This window comes from Odontesthes bonariensis, chromosome 10 (genome assembly GCF_027942865.1).
Source record: "Odontesthes bonariensis isolate fOdoBon6 chromosome 10, fOdoBon6.hap1, whole genome shotgun sequence".
NCBI lineage: Eukaryota > Metazoa > Chordata > Actinopteri > Atheriniformes > Atherinopsidae > Odontesthes > Odontesthes bonariensis.
The window spans coordinates 30,727,890-30,749,949 of NC_134515.1; the positions used below are offsets into that span (position 1 = coordinate 30,727,890).

The following is a 22,060-nucleotide window of genomic DNA, read 5'->3' on the forward strand; positions in this document are numbered from 1 at the left end:
GAAAAAAGAACGTCTTAAGTTGGGTTTTTAAAAGATGACTTTGGAAAGATCTGTCTCCTCGGGTCCCAAAGCGAGTGCGATGGACCATCTGATAAGCCAGGATAAGAACAGTTGAGTTACAGGCGCCAATCTTGGAAAAAAATATACTGATGCTGATGAGTGCAATCTTATTATTCTACTGTGTTAACTGGTATATTTTATACATACAGAGTTTATGTTAAATTAGAGAGGCAAAAATCATGGCATTATTGTTGAACTTTCCTGCAGTGTATTGTATAGAGACACCACTTGACTTCACTTGAGTCTTCACAACTGTCTGGTCTGCTGGAATGCTGCTTCATCTCCGATGCAAGCGGCGCAGATCGTATTGTACATAACAACAGTTACTCTGCTTTGCAAACAAGATGACACCATTTCTGAATTGCCACAGGCATCTTTGTTTGTATAATACTCTATCATAAAATTGTTTTGATATTGAGAAGTAAAAAGAACAATATTATATAATAATATTTTCATCCAACATGTTGCAGAAATACTTGTATGCTAAATAGTTTAAAATTCAAGTGCTTCATGCTGGAAAAGTCCTGGTCGACAACTTCTTAGTTATATTCGCCCGCTGATATGGGATTTTATTTTGAATGCGCTGGCCGGAAGTTCCATGAATGCTACTTCGCTGTCGGTGAAAGCACCGCATGCGCAAGTTTTAGACAATACGCATTCATTCTGATTAAGTGGCTGTTTATTTGAGGCAGTCACTTTGGGATATCTTGGTGTCATTAATCTATCTGTCTACAGGAGCGGGTTGCCCCGATGAGAAAACATGCCTGAAATAAAAGTAACACCGCTTGGTGAGTACTTTAAGATAACTAGCATATGCTAAGCTAGTTCCGTCAACATTGTGTATTTGGCTGCTTACTGGACAACGTTAATGCTGCCTTAAGTGACTGTCTATCTTTGAAAAACAAAAACTGTGCATTTGGTGTCCCTGTAGTTGCTCTCAGAAGCTTATAACCCTCGCTGTTTAGTTTTGTTAGCCATAGCTGACAAATCGGTGTGTTCTTAGTTCTTCTGAACTTTTGTGTTCCCTCTCCAAGGTGCTGGACAGGATGTCGGCCGCAGCTGCATCCTTGTCTCCATTGGAGGCAAAAACATAATGCTGGACTGTGGGATGCACATGGGATACAACGACGATGTAAGTGACACAGATATTTCACAAAGGCAGCAAACACACTGGATAGGTCATCCAGGTCATGGTAATCATAAGAGCTTGAACAAGGGCAACTAGACTTTTTCTTGGATCTCGAAGACGTTTCACCTCTTATCTTCTTCAGTTCTAAGTGTCAGCTTATAAGCAGTTAGGGTCGTTACTTGTGTCATTGAACCCCCTGACCAATATGCGTGTTGTTTGAGTTATTATCACCTATGAATTGTCTACCTACCTGAAATGGCGAGTTTGGGTCACAGGATCCAAAGTGGGAATGGTTGTGAAATTGCCTGGGGAGGAGAGACCATGCTGCATTGTGGGGCAGTGCTGGGAAGGTGATACCTGAGACCACTTCCTCTGTTTAAAGATGTATTTTCCAGTTTAATATAGATGAAAGTGTACATTACTGTCCTCGGAACAGTGTCCCTTTTCCTTGAGATGTAGGTGCACTGCTGAGTGTTGACCTGAAGAGCTGGCTCTCCTATGTTGTGCCATGTGCTTGTGGAGCTGTTGTTTGGTCTCTCCGATATAGAGGTCCTCACACTCTTCTCTGCACTGCACTGCATACACATTTTGTCGTTTGGGTGAACCAGTCTCTGTCTGAGGGTGTTCTTGGGTTTGAAGTGCACTGGAATATCATGTTTAGAGAAAACTATAAAAGACTATAAAATCCTATTAACTCTAATTTGAACCACAGTTTACATGTAAAAGTCTAACCTAATTTAGACTTTTAGTTTAGTTATTTGTTTCATTTTATCCAGTTGATTCTTTACTAATGAATTTTTTACCTTATAATTTTATATGCAGTGTATATATAATTATTTTAATATGTAAATATACACTGATTTAATAAGCATCCAATAAACAAAGGGTGGCGAATTAAACACAATTTTTTTTTTCAAAATATTTTTATTGAAATTTTCAAATTATACAAACAAACAACAAAGATACAATAAAGAAATTAAACAGAAAACATAAACATCTTATAACCCTTCCCCCACCCTGTACACCTAGGGGTCAGATCAGACAAACAAAGAAAAGAAATTTAAGTTTACATGTTGTTATTTTTGATAAAATATAGGAAGGGTGACCACATATCTTTAAAGTCTTCAAGCTTCCCTTTCACCATATACGTCAGTTTTTCCATTGCCAGGTTGTTGCTCAGTGCTTTAATCCACTCATTTATCTTTGGTCTTTCTATGTTCTTCCACTTCAGCGCAATCAGCTGTTTAGCTTGTAAAAAGCTTGTAAAATTTAACACATTTATTTCAGTCAGCATCTTTCCATATGTCTGAAAGAAAACTAAAGTAAAACATAATTATACAAATTTATTAAAAAATAATAATTAGACAGTCAAACTGACCATTGCTTGAAAAAAAACAACAACCTTAATCTGCTTTAATACAGCCCAATTCTTTTGAAAGTCACAGCCAAAAATTTGGGAATACTGACTAATTGCAATTCATTTTCGACCCAAGCGGAACAATCCTTTGCTGCTGTCATACATAAAATCTGTCTCAGAAAGAGTACCGGCAGTTGTCTTCTAATTGGGAGGTCAGTGGTGGCTGAATTCTTGACCTTCCCAAACCGCATGTCGAAGTGTCCTTGTGCTAGACGCTGACTCAGCGCCACTGATGCATCCATCTGTGTGGGAATGTGTCTATGGATGTATCCTGTAACACTGTGTAGACTTAAGAGGTGCTGTATGAGCGTGTGTGAATGGGTGCTTGTGGCTCGTAATGTCAAAGCACTTTAAATAGTCGACTAGGAAAGCAGCTTTACAGGTACAACCCATTTATCGTTGACCATTCTTGTGAAGGGTGTCCATTACAGAGCTACGGAAATGTTTTAACTTCTTTATTGATTGGATTCACTGCGCTGAAAATCTGTTTTTAAAATTGTAGTCTAAAAATGAAGTCTCACCTGTTGATCATCTACAGTATAATTTCAGTTAAACATGACTCTTTATTATCATTCCAGAGACGTTTTCCAGACTTTTCTTACATAACCCAGAATGGCCGTCTGACAGACTTTCTGGACTGTGTTATCATTAGGTTTGTTGTCTCAGTTTCTCGTCTTTGTTTCACCCTTTCTGAGTCAACAGTATTTGCAACAGTCATATAACAACTCTGTGTCGCCATGCGGCTTCACCGCCTGTGTTCTCAGCCATTTTCATTTGGACCACTGTGGCGCTCTGCCTTACATGAGTGAGATGGTGGGCTATGACGGACCCATCTACATGACTCATCCTACCAAGGCCATATGTCCCATTTTACTGGAGGATTTCCGGAAGATCACCGTTGACAAGAAGGGAGAAACCAACTTTTTCACTTCGCAAATGATCAAGGACTGCATGAAGAAAGTTGTTCCTTTGAACCTCCACCAAACTGTCCAGGTGCAATGTTGACATCACGTTTGAAGTGTTCAGTCACACTTTTTTTTTTTCTTATCTCATCTTTTTTTTTCTGTGCCAGCTGCTCGTCTCTTTGAATGACAAATCAAGCTGTTTCTGTTTTGCTGCCGGCAGGTGGATGATGAGCTGGAGATCAAGGCGTACTATGCAGGCCATGTCCTGGGAGCTGCTATGGTGCTCATCAAAGTGGGATCAGAGTCTGTGGTCTACACTGTGAGTGTAAACAAGTCTGAACTGTGTCACGGCTGGCAATTTTAACAACTGGCAATCTGAGGAAAATATCTTCTCATTTTAGGGAGACTATAATATGACACCAGACAGGCATTTAGGGTAAGTTGACTTTACTTCATTTAATGAAAATCTTCTGTGCTGTCGTATTCTAGTTTTAACACACACGCTTATTCAAGGCTTTTAATTCTTACAATTTTCCACATTGTAGCACAATGCTGTATGATACAAAAGCAATTATGCAATGAGAAAATGGCTGTTGACAAAGAAAATATATATGATATATAATATATAAATAAAATGCATAGAAAATACGTATTCCATAGTTTAGCATTCTCAGTGTCACCTTTGCACACTATTAGCAATCATACTCTCAGTTGGTATTGTGAAACGTCAATTAGTCCAAAGAATTTTAAGAAATTTTGATTGGGCTGGATTTTCTGCAATCATACTAGCTTTTTTGTTCTGTTTTGCCAACTTCCCACAAAGTTTGCAACACCAAACATTCTTAGAACATTACTAGCTGGCTGTGTTAATCCGGTTAATCTTCATGGTGAAACTGGTGCAAAGACACCTCTGCTGAGAGAGACCAAGAAGAGAAGGATAACTGCTTGGCCCAAGTAGACAGTCGTCAAGTGGAAATCAAGGCTTTGGTCTGAAAGTCAGAATGGGAAAATTGCCTGCTGCTGCTACTCTTGTTTTACAGATGCAGGGAAGGTAAATGGAGGGTATATGCATGAAGGAGGAGCTGGTGATGGTGATGGAGTGGGGGCTTTGCTGGTGACATTATTGAATTGAATTCCAATTGGACTATACTATTTAAGTGCCTTGAGATGACATTTGTTGTATTTGGCGCTATATGAGTAAAACTGACATGAATTGAATTGGATATTTGTTGAGAATTCAACGCAACATCACATTTATCTTAAAATCTGCAAAGCCGTCATTTGGAAGGCAAAGCAGCCAGCAAGTCCTCCTTCAAGACTGCAGGTGGCCACTTCATGCTGCTGGTTAAATGCCTCAGTATGCTTCTCCGTCGCTATCCGTCAATCCGTCTCCGTAGTCCGTCCTTTCGAAGTTCTCCGTCAGGCTGTCGGATACGCAAGGCAATTCACCTCCCGATCAGTGGGCGTCGCTACGTTAAACGACCCAATCTTAAACGACCCAGACTTGTTCTGAGAGGAAGGAGCTAAACCGGAAGAGTGATTCCGGAATTAATGTTGGTAGCCGACCAATCACAACCCTTGTGGTTTCCGCGAGTCTCCGTCGCCTCGATGGACAGATAGGAATTTTGGCCGACGCACGCAAGCGACGGAGAGCGTCTCCAGGAGGGTCTCCGTTGACGGAGAGGGCTCTCCATAGGCGACCATAAATCAGCCTTAAGGGAATGAAGAGCGTACAAATTTGTGTTCATAGAAAAAAGAGCCTGTTTTAAAGAAGCTGTGGCTTTTTTAAAACTGATTTTGTTGCTTAACCCCCCCCACTCATCCATTTTCTATACCCACTTAATCCAACTCAGGGTCGCGGGGGGGAAGTTTTTTTAAAATTCTTTTTTTTTTCATCATTAAGATGTCTTTCTGGAACACTGAAATGCAGTACTGGGGCTCCGCAGGGTACTGTTTTGGCTCCTTTTCTTTTCACCCTGTACACATCGGACTTCAGGTACAACTCAGAGTCCTGCCACATTCAGAAGTATTCTGATGATACGGCTGTTGTGGCATGTGTGCATGGTGGACAGGAGAAGGAGTACAGGGACCTTGTGGAGGCCTTTACTGACTGGACCAAAAATAACTGTTTGCTCCTGAACACCACCAAAACCAAAGAGCTGGTGGTGGACTTCAGAAGATCTAAAACCCCATACCAGTCAGTCTGCATTGATGGAGGGGAGATAGGGACTGTTCAGACCTGCAAATACCTGGGGGTGGTGCTCGATAATAAACTGGAGTGGTCTGCCAACATAGAAGCAGTGTACAGGAGGGGCCAGAGCCGTCTCTTTTTCCTGAGATGGCTCAGGTCCTTCAATGTCTGCAGTGATATGATGTGCATGTTTTATCACACTATCATTGAGAGTGCACTGTTCTATGCTGCTGTCTGCTGGGGGAGTTGCACTACAGACAAAAACTGTAGGCACCTGGACAAACTGGTAAAAAAAAGGCTGGTTCTGTTGTAGGCAGAAGGCTGGACCCTCTCAGTGCTGTGGTGGAGCAACGGATGAGGAGGAAATTGTATTCTGTTTTGGAGAACAATAAACATCCTCTCCACAGCATCCTGGCAGGACAGAGGAGCAGCTGCAGTGAGAGGCTCATCTCTCTGCGCTGCAGGACTGAGAGGTTCAGGAGGTCATTGTTCCCACAGCCATAAGGCTTTTTAACAGTGACTGCTGAGTTCTTCTCAAATTGATTGATTGATTTATTTTTATTTTTTATTTATTTAGTCATTTATTATTAATATTATTATTATTAGTTAGTAGTAGTATTTTTATTAGAATTGGTATTATTATTATTATTGTTGTTGTTAATATATAATCATTGAAAATATTAATATTTTTTTGTGCTACTTGACTAATTTGAATTTCCCCCTTTGGTGGATGAATAAAGTATTTTTCTATTCATTATTATTATTTTGAGCCTGTATTTAACAGACACTAGTAGAAGAAAAACTATTTTCAGTGTCTTCACTGAACTTAATATTTTCCAAATTCAACTTCATTGTATTTAGAAAATCTTAACAAAAACAGAATTTGGTGCTAGCAAAACACGCTCAAAAGAAGTTAGCAGAGAGGCAAAGAAAGGCACAAACGCCCTTACAATACACAAGTAACAGCATTCTGGAAGCTTCTACTATCAGCAGATTAATTTGTGACAAGTAAGGGTGTCGGGGTTGGGTATACGTGTAAATTGTTACAAGAAAGGTGGTCCAATTAACTCGTCAAGTCCAGCTGTAGCTCGGCTCTACTTGTAATGTAACCGGCTGACTCTGTGTGCATGACCATTCAGTTGGTGTATTCAAAATTCTGTTGCCGAGTATGCTGTGCCCTCGTTTGATCTTTGCGTTGTATGTTGCTGCAGTGCTGCATGGATTGATAAGTGCCGTCCAGACATCCTTATCTCAGAGTCCACGTATGCTACCACCATCCGTGACTCAAAGAGGTGCAGAGAGAGGGACTTTTTGAAGAAGGTGCATGAAAGCATAGAGCGAGGAGGAAAGGTAACATTTCTAGTCAGTTTAATGTTGCATATTGAGGTGAACGTTTCGGTTTCCCTTTAATTCTTCTACGTTTTCTAACATCTTTGATTCTTTCAAACCAGGTCCTCATTCCAGTTTTTGCTCTCGGACGAGCTCAAGAGCTCTGCATCCTGCTGGAAACATTTTGGTAGAGTTTTTAAAGAAACCTTTGAATCAGTGCATTGCATTAGCTTTTTTTTTCCATTGAGGACATCTTTTTCAGATCTAGGAATAAGACAGCAAACACAGTGATGTGTGGAGATAATCAGTCTGTTCCCTGGTTGAATGATATTAGATTAAAGCCACTTTTCTGCCTCAAGACTATTTGCATCCTGGTTAAAAAGAAATATTCTCAGTGTTGAGTAATTGCACATGATTACATTACAAAAAAGGTAATGTGTTTGTCTAGGGAGCTCCCTGTAATAGCTATATTAATTTGACTAAGTTTGAAAGAGTAATTGTATTACACATAGGTTTTCATTGACTCAGTGGACAGGCTCTAAGTACCTTCTCTGACTACACAGGGAGAGAATGAACCTGAAGGCCCCAATCTACTTCTCCACTGGGCTGACGGAGAAAGCTAATCATTACTACAAGCTTTTCATAACATGGACCAACCAGAAGATTCGAAAAACCTTTGTACAAAGAAACATGTTTGAATTTAAGCACATCAAGGCCTTTGATCGCTCCTACGCGGACAATCCTGGACCAATGGTGAGTCGGTTTTTCCTCCAAGATGCGCACACTTGAAATGTTTCTGTCTGATCATTTAAACAGCAGTGGAGCTAAAGATGTGGGCACTTTTCAGGTGGTGTTTGCCACACCAGGTATGCTGCACGCAGGCCAGTCTTTGCAGATATTCAAGAAATGGGCAGGTAATGAGAAGAACATGGTGAGTCTTGTACGGCAGTGAACAGGTTTTAAGGTTTTGTGAGTTACACTGTGATCTAAAAATTAGAATCTTTTTGTAGGTAATCATGCCTGGATATTGTGTACAAGGAACAATTGGTCATAAGATCCTAAATGGGCAGAGGAAGCTGGAGATGGAAGGAAGAGCAACAGTAAGAGTCTTATTTTCTTACAAAAAAGATAACATTTTGTCTTAGTTGAGCAGATAAAGACACATATTCCCCTCATCTTGTCATTACTCTCATTACTTCTGGTAGTTAAAGAAGACATATCATGCCTTCTTTAACTATTGGCACACTTTCCTGAGGTCTTAAGAGAGTGTTTCCAACATGCTTTGGTCAAAACACCACAGAGATACCTACAATAGCTCCTCTCACCACCGTGAATTTATATCTGCTTTCACAATGAACTGTTTTAGGGCATGAATGGGGTGACCCACTCTCTCCGCTCCACAACCTCTCTTTTGCCAGATTAGTAGTACTCAATAAACCTTGAAGTACATTGTTACCATATGACAGGGCATCTGAGAGCTCCCACTACCAAACACAGCAAATTGAGCCCAGATAACCGGACTGATTAAAAAAAGATATTAGACAAGGAATTTTATTCTTGAATAGTTGCATCACCCTTAATTGCAGGTAGATGCAGTCTTGCCTAGAGATATATGTAACCCTTTGAAGATGGGTTTACTGGGTGTAATGATTACTTATGGTCAGTGAGATCAGAAGCTCTATGTTTGACTACAGAGCCCCGGATTAACCAAACAAAGAACCAGGAATGACTCGGGCACAGTTGTATTTTCTTTGAGAAACAAAGAACGCTTCCCTTTTAAGTTTTTTTAGAAAAATAAAAAATGTATAAAAAAAACTCACAGCTGTGATTTAAAATTCAAAATTTCCCCTTTTTTCAGTCACTTCAAACCGTTTTTAGTTCCATTCAGTAGATCACAGGTTCAAAGAGGTCCAACAAAAAAAACCTGACCGATGCGTTTTCCTTCATGAGGGAGACGTCAAGTCTCTCCAACTGCACTCTCACAGGCCCAGGGTTCCACACGGGATGGTCTTGATGAGTTTTTAATCAGTTTTATCAACTTTAATTTCATTCTCTTCACGAGGTAGGAATTGTGCTCGACGCAGGGGTTTCTCCCAGCAGCTCAAGAGGACATGAATTCTGCTCCGAGCAGGTCAACAGACCAGGGTTTTTTTCAGATTGGCTGACAGCTCGTCTCCAACCCTTCTCCTTCAAAATAAACTTCCTATTTATTTCTTATAATTTTCTTTTCACAATTCAATTGCTTTTAAACAAATATAAGTTTTAAATCTTTAAATTAATAACGTACTTCATGAATTAACTTTTTGATATGAATTTAACCCATTTTAATACAAATGTTTTAGTTTTAATTGTTTTCCTAATATAGATTTTTAACCTTAGTTACATATATCTTGAGCTGGCTTAGGTTGTTGAACAGCACACCACAGAACAGCCAACAGGCAAAGTTATCAAGTACGATAAAGAACGCCTATTAGTTCTACACCCCACTGTAGTTTTATATGTGACACACTGGAGGAGACCGATGCCAATCTGCTCATGTAGCTCCCTGCGTTGTAAAAAGTAAATAAGCAAACTTTACCTACTTAAGCTGAGCAACAGATGGCGCTAAAAAGTTTTTTTTCAAAATTATCTCAGAAAGAAGAGAACTTATTTTTAGCTGTTCATTTAAAAGGGAAAAAAGCCTTGAAATTTTGACCATTGTGAAAAATCATGAGTAGAGTGACTATATCTGAGTCTGTCTGTGATTGCTACAGTTGGACGTGAAGCTGCAGGTGGAGTACATGTCCTTCAGTGCACATGCAGATGCCAAGGGCATCATGCAGCTCATCCGCATGGCAGAGCCTCGCAACATGCTGCTTGTGCACGGGGAGGCAGTCAAAATGGAGTTCCTCAAGGGCAAGATCGAGCAGGAGTTCAGTGAGTGCAGCTTCAAATCATCAGTGATATTGTAAGCATGTTGGCATTAGAGGCAGAGGGAATTTCCAGCCCGGTTAATACTTCTTTGACTGTCAGGCGTAGACTGTTACATGCCTGCCAACGGAGAGACGGCGACTGTGACGACAAACCCCAGCGTTCCTGTGGACATGTCGCTCAACCTGCTCAAAAGGGAGATGGCTCTTGGAGGTATTTTCTGTCCTGTGGTTAAAGATGGTTCAGATTAAGCATGCCTACAGTTTAGTTCACATTTCAGTTTTTTTGGACTGGCATTTTTAGTTCTCTCACTGTGATTGAAGTGGTTTTTCAGCATTTTCTCTACTTCTGCCACCTCCGTACAGTATTATGAGCCAGATTAGTCATGATGACATTTAGAATAGAATAGAAAAATGCTTTATTCATCCCCCAATGAGGGAAATTCAAATTAGTCAAGTAGCTCAAAAAAATTATTAATATTTACAATGATTGTATATTAACAACAACAATAATAAACAATTCTAATAAAAATACTACTGCTAACTCATAATAATAATAATGATAATAATAAATTACTAAATAAATCAAATAAAAAAATCAATCAATCAATTTGAGAAGAACTCAGCAGTCAAAACTTCACTTTCTGCGCTCTCTACGTAAACTGCATCCAACGTCAACAGAAACACAGTTGGCTCTAAATTCAAATCATACTTGAACTTAATCCTCCAACAACATCAGCACAAATCAGTGTGACTAACTAAACAATAATAAATGGCGCTTACAATGATTTTGAACACAGCATGATGGAGCCCCGCCCCCTACTTTGAGTGGATTTGAGCATAAATATCTAAGCCTACAGCTCACGTTACATTGATTTAAATGCAAACAAGTGGAATGAAAACAATATGTGTTATTAATTACCCTACCTTTTCTAAACCCAGAATGTTGAAAATGTAACATGTAATCCAATTATTATTTAAGTAGGTTAACCATGCCTTTTCCCTCGTTGTTGTGCAATGAATAAAAGGAGATGGATCGCGCTTTTGAACTTCTTTTAGTTAGGCTTTATTTCTTCTCAGTTGTTTTCAGCAGCAGGAGATCAAAGTCTTGACTTATGCATTCGCCAGTTTCTCAAATGATAATAATAATAATAATAATAGCCTAATAATAGTAGTAGTAGTAGTAGTAATACGAGGAAGGGAAGACAGACAGACAGTGCGTAATTCCAAGTGGAAATTTTGTATATTTATTCTTCAGCCATACAAAACATTTGGCTAACCCAGCATTTGTAAAGCATTCCTACTATATAGCCTATGTGATAGACATAAATTAATAATTTATAGCTTTTATATTAAACATGTTTTTAGTTAGCGGGACTGCAGCTTATCACCGCTCCCGCACTGGGCACTCCCCGTCCCGCCCGTGCCCGCAATGAGCTTTCAAAATCTAAAATGTGTCCCGCGCCGCACTTCTTTGTGTTGGGTCCACCTCCCTCGCGGGACTCCCGCGGGAGTGCAGGGCTCTACTCTGAGTTGTACCTAAAGTCTGATGTGTACAGCGTGAAAAGAAAAGGAGCTAAAATTTTTATACAAATTTATAAAATATTTATATAAAAGGACAAGAGAAAGTGAGAAGTCATGTTTGTGTGGACAGTGCAGCAAAGGTTTTATGACTTATAGACATGACTTTTGTACAGAATGCAACTTAGCAAATCATATTTGAAAACCGACCGGCACATCAATCATTCTTGGCATGATTTCTGCTGCTGACAGGTTACGCGGTTTAAATCCATGCACAGTTTAGCGCACACTCCTATTGTATGCTGGAGGTATGAAATGATTTAAATATAAAAATAGTTTCAATGATAATTCTCTCAAATTTAGTGTGATTTAGATGATGCATAAGAGCAAAACATCCTGACTGCGCTTGCTGGCTGTCATGCTGGTTTTTGCTGTTGGCAGAATGAAGTTAAAGGGATAGTTCGCCTCTTTTGACCCTAGTTTGCGAGGGTCCCGAAAATAGAGCGTCTTGCTTCTCAAAACAATATGCGTTCAAAAGAGTAACACATTTGCATCACAAAATCCTCCCTCCAGAAAAAGTCAGACCTCACATCGTTTGGCGCTATTTTTGCCTCATATCAATGCGTACAGCCACCTAGCGATAGCCGCACCTGTTACGGTGTTTACTGCTCGGAAGCAAGGGACTGCTCGGTCTGCACTTCAGTCCGCACAGTTTACACAGCCCGTAGTGATATGAAGGAAGAGAGAAATAGCGCCAAGCGATGTGAGGTCTGACTTTTTCTGAATTATTCGCCTTTTTCAGGCGAGGACGGGCCCCTTCTCCCTTTTCTGTCCCTCCATCAGGAATACTTGAAGGAGTTACACGCTTGTTGGCGGGACCCTAGAGCCTTTTCATGCCTCTCCACAAATGGTCACATGTTGGCAGCTATGCGTGAGTCGGTTAAAGCAGGCTTGGATCGTATGCCTGTGGTTGAACCTGCTGTGGCCACACTAATTGTGTCACCAGATGAGGCTCTGCGTCGTGATGTGCCACAAACTCTGGCCGCAGCCCCACCAGGGGCTGTGGGGACAGACAGTGAGGCCACCAGGCCGACCGTCGGATATTTTTCCCATCAGCAGCTCAGTTATTGGGCTGCTCATGCTGGGGATCAATGGGTGGTTGCCACCCTGACCCATGGTTACCGGCTACAATTCCGACAGCACTGGACCAGGTGCTTTCCGCCCTCCTGGCCATGGGTGCAATCGAGACAGTGGATCCTCTGCAGCAACCCAGAGGCTACTATTTTAGATCTCAGGGGACTGAATCGATATCTAAAGGTGCTGCCCTTTCACATGCTCACGATGGCAGAGGTTCTTCAGACTGTTTCGAGGGACGAGTGGTTTACCTCAATAGACCTGACGGATGCGTACTTCATGTACCTATTGCGACAGTGCACCGTTTTTCTCCGGTGCTCCCGTTTGGCCTCTCTCTCTCTCTCCCCCCGAGGGTGTTCACTCGGTGCGTAAAAGCAGCCCTTTCTCCTCTGCAGGCCTGCGAAATGAAGGTTCTTCCATACCTCGACGATTGGCTTCTGCGCCCCATCCCGAGCGCATGCTTCTCGCGATACAAGTCGTCTGCTTGGTCATGTGTCCCAGTTGGGCCTCCAGGTCAACTTGGAGAAGAGCTGCCTGACCCCATCTCAGACAACCACTTTTCTTGGGGTGTTTCTGGATTCACCTTCCATGAAGGCTTACCTATCTGCTCAAAGGGTGAACGATGTAGTCCGGTTGGTCAGTTGATTCAGGCTGGGCCGGCAGTTTCCTAACGTCGCCTTCCTGCGGCTGCTGGGCAAACTAACGTCAGTCACTCGGGTTGTGCCCTTAGGTCTGCTGTCAATGCACCCTAACACATAAATGTACTGGAGCTGCGTGCTGTGCATTTGATTCTTTTCGCCACAGAGGAGTCGACTCAATGTCCTCAATGGTATTCCCTTACGGGGGCATCAGGTGCACTGGGCCAGGACGCATTGGCTCATCCTTGGCCAAGGGTCCTCCTATACGCTTTTCCACCCGTCTCTGATTTGGCCTACTCTTTGGAGGGTTGCCGAGGAGGGCCTAAAGATGTTGCTAGGGGCTCCGTGTTGGCCAGCACGGCCATGGTTCCCACTCCGACAGAGTCTGTGTCACGGCATCCAGTGGTGTCTTCCGACCAGGAGGGATTTGCTGTCTCAGTTGGGACTGTTGTGGTACCCCAATCCTCAACGCCTCCGACTATGGCCGCTGGACAGTTTGAGCAGCTGCTGACAGGATATTCGGGTCTCGTCAGACGCACCCTTTTGAGAGCCAGGGCACCCTCTACTCGCCAGTAATGTGGAAATGGGTGGCGGCTGTTTTCCCAGTGGTGTTCTGCCCGCAATGATGATCCAGTCACCTGTGCAGTGTCCACTATCCTGGAGTTTCTCCAGTCTCTTCTTGATGAGGGCCGCTCTCCTTCAACACTTAAGGTGTATGTAGCGGCGATATAATCTAATAATGCAGGCTTTGAGGGCTGTACCATGGGGAGCCATAATCTAGTTTATCTTTTTTTGCGTGGTGCTCGTAGGTTGTACCCGCTGATGGTTCCACGGGCACCAGTTTGGGATCTGCCCTTGGTTCTTGAAGCTCTGTGCCACTCTCCATTAGAGCCTTTGGCGCAGGCGGACCTCAAGTGGCTATCTTGTAAGACTGCCTTTTTGTTGGCTATTGTCTTTCTGAGAGGGTCAGTGAGCTACATGCTCCTTCTGTCAGCCCTTCCTTTCTCAGATTGGGTACTGATGGCTCTGGTGTTACCTTGTGGCCAAACACTGCATTCCTGCCTAAAGTGTTATCTCGTTCTCATTGCAACCGGCCATTGAGATTGGCACGATGTCAGCCTGTGTCAGAGGGAACTGCCGATGGGTCTCGGTTGTTGTGCCCAGTGAGGCCACTGGAGGCATACATTGCAGCCACTGCTGCTATACGACGCTCAGACCAACTGTTCTTGTGTTATGGAGGCCCTAGGTTAGGTTGTCCTCTTTCCAAGCAACGCCTCTCCCATTGGATTTTGGATGTCATCTGCCACGCCTATGCTGCTCCCCACTCATCGGTGTGAAGGCGCACTCTACCAGGAGCGTCTCCGCTTCCTGGGCAGCCTTGAGAGGGGTTCTGATGGAAGCAATATGTGCTGCTGCATCATGGGCTTCCCCGAGCTTCTCTGTCACTCAGAATCCTTGCATTCCGCGAGAAGATTCTGTAGGAACAGAGCGTCACACGACATGTCACAGGTGTGACTCTGTTGGTCTTACTACTTGAACGGTGCATGTGGAAAGGGGACATTCAGTGCTTTCAGCATCATCCGGGATTCATAGAACTATAGTTACATACGTAACTTTCGTTTTCCTGACAAGCTTATTTTAATCCTAAATGATGAGGAGAAAAGATTTAAAAGTCACATAAAGTCATAAATGATTGCATATTAAAACATGATAAAACATAAAACTTAAAAATCAGCATGAAATGTATTTATTCTGTAATTTATGGCTCGAGAACATGAGTAATCTAAACCACCAAACACAAACATTTTACCAGCTTAATAATATTCCAACATAGTCAATGTGCTGTATCTCTTAGTTGTTGTTTATGGTTTCCTCCACTGTTGGTCCACACCGTTGGTGTTTCCTCTTTTCTGGTTAAGTTCTTGTAAATAACATTGTCATTATGTTATAGGGCCCCTGCCGGATCCCAAAAAACCTTGCACCATGCATGGGACCCTGATCATGAAAGAAAATGTAAGTTGGCTGTTCTGGATATGTAAATTCTGTTTTTATGAAGATTATAAAAGCTGCTGATTCACTTTACTGTTGAATTGTTTTACTTTATACTTTATGACTTTGTCTACCACATTTATAAAAGTGAAAGTAGCCCAGATAACAAATATCCTTTCTAAAGCTGAACCCTATAAACGATTATGTTGCCCAGTATTGTTTTTCGGTTGGTGTAATAACCTGCTGGTGAGTGGATCTGTGCTCGTTTCATTTGTGAGCAGCTGCTCTCTTCATCATTTATCCTATTACTGTTATTTAACCCGCTGGTGTCTTTACCTGAACACAGAGTCTGAAGCTGGTGTCGTCGGAGCAGGCCCTGAAGGAGTTGGGCCTCAACGAACATCAGTTACGCTTCACCTGCCGCGTGCAGCTCCAGGATCCTCACAGCGACCCCGACACACTCCACAGAATCTACACACACCTCAAGAGGTGAGGGGACGCTTAATGGGCTTCCTTCATCCTACAGTTCATCAGCATTGCAATTGCATTTCATCTGTTTGTTTCAGTGTATTAAAAGGTTACACCATCCAGCACCTCCCTGATGGCACAGTCATGGTGGAGTCTATTGTCATCAAAGTGTCCTCCTCTGTCGACGACACCAACGCCAAGGTTCTGCTGCTTTCCTGGAGTTACCAGGTACAACACGATAATTTAGTTGATTTTACCAATAAATCTCCTCAGATCGCATTATTCCCCACATCATTTATTATTCGTCTTTGTAATGGGGAGAGAAATGGTTGCAGTTAGAAACATATTTCCACCGTTCCCCATCATTTCACTTCTCTTCTTGCTGCACCTTCTTGCAGTTGTTTAAAGACGTTCTGTTGGAGAATATGCTCCATCAAGAGTTTCTTTATACAACCAATATCTTATATCATCATGGTTGCTTTCATGGAAAAACATTCATTTTTAACAACTGTTAGAATGAACAACCCGCCTTAAAGTTCACAGCAAGATAAATAATTATCAGCATTAATCGAAAGCAAGACAATTAAAGATAATATCTGGTCCTCTGTGTCCTTTTTAAGAGCATCAATTCAAAGGATTCGCTGTAATTATTTCCTGCTTCTGTTATCTGAGCATGCACTGCTCTCCACAGACACATTAAACAGATGATGGAAAAGCTTACACAGCCGATCTATGAATATGCAAATATTGCCAGTTCTTAGAAATTTCTGGCTTTGATAATGGGCAGGATATGTTGGGAATTTGCCAAACTTGACATACCGGTAGTTAATATAGTGTAAAAAAATGAAAAATTAAAGGTTTAAAATAAACAAAGTTTCCCATACAATGAAAACACTTGGGCAGTTCACCCAGCAAAGAAAGAAAACCTTGTATCGGCATGACCGTAATACGGTGGCGTCAAGATTTAGCAGCATCTAATTTGAGTGGGTGTGGAGGAACATATAACGGGCAGCGGTGCGCGTCAATGAAGTCATCCCACTAGACTCGTGTGTAGAAAGCTCCCTTAAGCCCCCCGATAGTCCCGGATAACAACAACATGCCAGCTATTAGCTAACAGTGCAATAGTACATGTTCATTCATTCATTCGTCAAAGTATTGGTGAAATAAAGACAGATGATGCCTAATTTAGAGGCTGTATTGTCTATGCCCTGTTCAGTCCCGTTATATGTATATAAGTGGATCTCAGGTAATATAAATATCTTCCGAAGGACGGCGACTTTCACCAAACTGTTATCGGTGAGTAGATTAAAGTATTTTATGCCAGAAATAAGGTCCATGTTTAAAAAAAAAAAAAAGAACTTCCCCTTTAAATCTCTGCCTCTCTTATGTATGTAAATATCAAAAGTAATGAGACCTAAAACAGCATCTTATTTAATCGTCACTTTGATTGCAGATAAAGCAGGCGCAGGAGGGGCCAGGTGTATCCACCTCCAATTTAAGATAAACTTTGATCCATTAAGTCAAACCAGCTTCCTAAGATTTTGGTGGAGTACGGATCGTGACTGCAGGGCCTTATGATCCTTGTGCTTTTTTTGGCTATAAAGCAAAAAGTGTCAGACAAGTTAGTACAGGGATGACAAGCTAATGTTGGCCAAGCACCCTTTATGAGGTTGCTTTTAAATCCATCCATGTCAGCTTGTCTTCTCTTATTTTTTTTAAAGAGAAGACTTTTCCACCTCCACTATGTGATAAAGCTAATCAGCGGGGACCAGAGAGAATGAAATTCAGCCAGTTGATCTTTTGAGGAGGCAGACATTGTTTCCATGCTAATATAATCTAAAAGAACATTTCTAAACTGGTTAATACACAGATTGTTTGCTTTCCAATTCATGAGGATAGTTTTCTTTGCGATACATAGCACTGAGGACCATGTGCGCTGAGTTAATTTCCATGTTGATGTTGTCCAAGTCACCCAGTATGCACAGTGTGGAGCATGCAGGAATACTACACTTAAGCCATGTTGATAGGTCCTCACAGACCTCAAGCCAGAACTTCTGGACAGGCGCACAAAACCACAAAGCGTGTGCATAATCATCAAGTTTGTTATCTGTGCAATGTGAGCAGATATTTGAGTGTGCTGGACCCATCCTGAACATCCTTTGTCCTGTATAATGTGTTCTGTGAAGGATTTTGTATTGTATGAGCTGCAAATTAGGATTTCGAGTCATTCTGAAGGTGTTCAAACATATTTGTGGCCAGAAGTTATGGTTAGAATTAGAACTGAAGGATAGATCTGCCTCCCATTTTGAGGATGGTAAAGAAATTGTGTCATCCATCTTAGACAGTAATTTATATATTTTTGATAGCTTGGCTTCTCTTTATGAAGCAGAATTTATCAAGCGTTTATCGGTTCGCCCACTTGTAGGAAGCTTAGGAACGGATCGTTAATAAAGTAAGGTTGCACGAGTATCAGTATTTATTTACAGCTATCTGTCTGAATTAGTATTTATCCTAGATTCTCAATAAACTTGTTCCTATATTCAAACGATTGCGTAAAACAAGCAGCAAAGGAGAAAAGAGCCACCTTGACAGCAGTGAGCACCAGGAAATTGATAAATTCGAATATATCAACACACATTCCTGTCTGACCTGAAGATATTAGGTAAACCCAGTCTGACCACGCAGCCGAGAGAAGGGCGATTCAACCTTTTGCTTGTGCCCACTGTGGAGATGGTGAGACCTTAAACAATGAGGGGTGAAAACTATTGTGTGGGTGGACATTGTGAAAGAAGCGCCTTTCGAAGTAAGATGAAAGCAGAGGGTGGGGGAACCTGCACTCAGCCCCTGCGCAATGGAAGGAGGGAGGTTTCAGTGGTTTCATGTGTTCAGTGCAGAGCACGTATAAGAGCAAGGCGAGGACTGGTACAAGGAAACACAAGCCATGAAATGAGGTGCCTATTTTTGATATTCACCAAAAGAGTTTAGACAATTAGCTTAACTGTTGATTATTATTAAGTATTACCTTTGAATCCCTACCTTAATAGCTTGTTAAAGTCAGACTAAAGCAGAAAAAAAAATCTGGTTTAACTTTACTGGTGTTTGTGTTCATGTGTCAAAATGTGTAATTTGCATTCTTTCTTAGTTCTGTTAAACTTGTCTTTTAATATTTTTAATTTTTTTTGTCAGGATGAAGAGCTGGGGAGCTTCCTTTCGTCTCTGCTGAAAAAGGGGCTTCCGTCTGGACTCTGCTGAAATACTTTTTTGCCCCTAAATGTCGACATCTCCAAGGAAATACACTTCAGGGAGACTTTATTTGTCGTTACTTTCCCCAGCGCAGAGAATCGCACATGATCACATGTAAACATTAACAACAGCAGGGCTCAATCTTCTCTTTTCTGCTCTCATCTTTTATTACTGGGATGGTCTGATAGTACCTCACATGTACACAGGCTCCTGTCCTTATTGGGCTATTCTTTATAGGGTCATGGTTGAAACAATAGAAAAATAAGAGACTGAAACTTATTGCTTTAATTTTGAAGAAACAAACACAAATAAACGCTTTTTACTGAAAAGTTTCTTTTTGCAGTCATGTACTTAGCATTTACAGAGGTGTATTTACAGTGAGTGTGGGCAGTCATCCCTCTCAGGTCATCAGGTTATGGTATAGACACCCCTCCTCCTGCTGACCGTTCCCCACAACCATGTCCTCTTTAAGTCTTCCCAACTGAAATGGCTGGTGGTCATGTAGTAAAGCACGGGGTCCAGACATGTGTTGAGGGTGACGAGCGCCATGGTGACTCGCCGGGCGCTGTAGATGGCGTCACGTGTAGGGCAGCTCTGGATGATGTCCAGGCGTTGAAGGAGGTGCAGCAGGTAAACCACGTGGTTGGGCAGGAAGCAGAGCAGCGTGATGGCGAGGATGGTGTAAATGACCCCCACAGCTTTTTGGGCTGTTTGTGTCTTGATCATGGAAATGCGCCTCGCTGCCAGAGGGTAGCACACCAGAATGATCACAGAGGGCACCAGGGAGCCAAAGACCAGGCCTAGAATGCTAAACAGCCTGAGACGCTTTTCCCACTCTGCCCTGGCAAAGTTCTCAAAGCAACTTTGGCCCAGAGATTCATCACCGATTGTCAGTGGGCCCATGAGGATAAAGATCAGGATCGCCACTCCAGCAACGGACCAGAGCACCACACTGACAGCCAGAGAGTACCGGGGGCCCCGCAGCCTCAGATAAGTATGTGGATGCACGGTGGCCACATAGCGGTCCACACAGATGCAGGTCATAAAGCAGATGCTCATGTAGATGTTGGCAAAGTATAGAGTCCCCGTGAGGAGACATGCAGAGTTCCCGAATATCCAGTTGTTCCTGTTCAGGTGGTAGTGGATCCGAAAGGGGAGCGTGCAGAGGATGCCAATGTCTGCCAGAGCGAGGTTGCTGATGTAGACGCTGAAGGCTGTGCGCGGCGTGATCCTGAAGGTGAAAACAAAGAACGCAGCCAGATTTCCCGGTAGACCTACAACTAAAGCGAGGATGTAGACCGCAGGGAAGAGGTGGTACTGGAACTCCGCTAATGGGTCAGTGCAGTTTGTCACATTCATGGTGGCAGATGCAGTGGAGCGTTTTTTTGTTTTTGTTTTTCTTGAGTCAGATCAATGGAAAAAATGTATCCACATCGCAGGGCGTCTCCTGTAAGTGGAGGGAGACCACATGTTTCCTTTCAGTTTTTCCAATTTGACATTCACACGGTCGCTTATATGACAAGTAATTTTCCTACCGCTGTAGTTCACATATCATAAAATAAAAGGGATGTAAAACATTTTTTTTGTTGTCATTTGAGGAATTAACTATAGAAAATGAAGTGAAACAAGGTAGGAAAGCACCAGCTGTGAATAAAGTTCACTAAAGCTAGTGTGTTTGAGATGTTGAATATTTCCTTCTACTGCTAGAGTTTTCCACAAGGTTGAATCCTAAATACTGAATGAGTTAATGTTGGTAGATTTCCGCCACATTCTAATATTTTCTAAAAAAAAAAATAAAAAAAATAAAAAAACATTTAATCGCATACAAATACAAAAAGTTGCATATTTAGAATATCTGAAAAAGTCTAGAGTGGAAATCGCTTACCCGGATCTTTACGGACTCCTTTGCTTGACCTCCAAAAGCAGAGAGCTCAAATGCAAACGGTAGATGTGATCAAAGCTACTGTTCCTTTCAGACTACAGTGTGACAATAACATGCTGCTCCTTGTTCAGCTGTAATTTCCTGTTTCAGTGTGAAGGTGTTCGCGCAGGAAACCATATCATTTCTATATATGCTTTATCACCAACCCACTGAGGTGTGTGTGTTCTAGCACGTGTTATTATTGTGAAGACAAAGAACGTCTCTATTATAACTCGAACAGAGTTATGAGCGCAAACACAAATGAGATAAAAATAACTATTAAATAACTAACTTTTGCTTAAAATAAATGTATTTCTGTTGTTACAAATCCTGCAGTAGGGCACAAAAGTCTTAAGCCACATTTTTATTATTTTTTTTTAAAGTGTTGCAACTTATTGAAACGTGCATAAAAAATAGAAATGTAGTATTTTGGGCAAAGGGAGAGAGCGATTGTCTACACCAGGCACAGGCGTGGCTACGGGGGGGCTGGGGGGGCACATAGCATTTCTTTACTGATCAAACTCCTCATTTTTGAGTGACAATATACTAACTGGCTATTCCTGAACTTAACTTTGGAGAGCACAGCTCCGTCATATCATTCGAGAAGTCCATGTGGAATTCAACAGAGCAGGTAAAGTAAAGTTATGCTTCACTTTGCAGCAGCAACTGGCCAATAGAAGGCGCTAGGGAACCGCCCTCCCAACAGAAAGCATCATAAAGATTTTACAAAAATGTCAAAATTTCTCATTTTTGTGTTTAAAATATTGATATACCCAGTAGTATGTGTAAAATATACTTTAAAAAAAATACAAACTATCATGTAAAATCTGTTTTTCCTGCACGTTCACTGTCTGTATGTCTCAAATTCAGCTCAGGGGCGGTGGAGAAATCGTCCCAAGGAGGCGGGGTTTTGTAGCAGATTAGCCAATAGCATAACCATATTGTCAAATGTATGATACAAATTTATCCAATCAGCGCTGTCAAAATAATTCCACGAAGGGCGACAATTTTATCGTCCAAGCCTAAACCAAGGCAGTTATACTCATAGTCATATAAAGAATTTGACTCTTTATGTCTATGGTTAGACTCTCAACAGGCGCACATTTTCTACATGACAGCAAGCAAAATGACAACCCCGATGAGACCGAGTCCTAACTCCATAAGATCTCTACTTCAAGACTAGAGCCTGGCTCGGGCCGGATTTTT

General features: G+C 41.8%; 2 protein-coding genes across 2 annotated transcripts; one reads left to right on the forward strand and one right to left on the reverse strand.

Annotated features, from left to right (window-relative positions):
• Positions 1-669: 669 nt before the first annotated feature.
• ints11 (integrator complex subunit 11) lies at positions 670-19,262 on the forward strand. The gene is made up of 17 exons (XM_075475240.1): positions 670-848; positions 1,095-1,192; positions 3,185-3,258; positions 3,371-3,599; positions 3,732-3,830; positions 3,913-3,947; positions 6,914-7,052; positions 7,154-7,218; positions 7,595-7,784; positions 7,879-7,962; positions 8,042-8,131; positions 9,785-9,947; positions 10,044-10,154; positions 15,185-15,246; positions 15,569-15,711; positions 15,789-15,918; positions 18,877-19,262. The coding sequence occupies exons 1-17, from the start codon at positions 821-823 to the stop codon at positions 18,940-18,942; spliced, it is 1,806 nt and encodes a 601-aa protein (XP_075331355.1). The 5' UTR covers positions 670-820; the 3' UTR covers positions 18,943-19,262.
• Positions 19,220-20,943, reverse strand: LOC142389964 (P2Y purinoceptor 1). Its single transcript, XM_075475241.1, has 2 exons — positions 20,819-20,943; positions 19,220-20,380 (listed from the first exon to the last, which is right to left on the reverse strand). The coding sequence occupies exon 2, from the start codon at positions 20,290-20,292 to the stop codon at positions 19,342-19,344; it is 951 nt and encodes a 316-aa protein (XP_075331356.1). The 5' UTR covers positions 20,293-20,380; positions 20,819-20,943; the 3' UTR covers positions 19,220-19,341.
• Between the last annotated feature and the right edge of the window lie 1,117 nt (positions 20,944-22,060).

Bases quoted from the DNA above. Each gene is read 5' to 3' on its own strand.
- LOC142389964 (XM_075475241.1), bottom strand. From the start codon at position 20,292: ATGAATGTGACAAACTGCACTGACCCATTAGCGGAGTTCCAGTACCAC.
- ints11 (XM_075475240.1), top strand. From the start codon at position 821: ATGCCTGAAATAAAAGTAACACCGCTTG. The intron at 7,219-7,594 runs GTAGAGTTTTTA...CTGACTACACAG, and splicing joins ATCCTGCTGGAAACATTTTG to GGAGAGAATGAACCTGAAGG. The intron at 8,132-9,784 runs GTAAGAGTCTTA...TGATTGCTACAG, and splicing joins AGATGGAAGGAAGAGCAACA to TTGGACGTGAAGCTGCAGGT.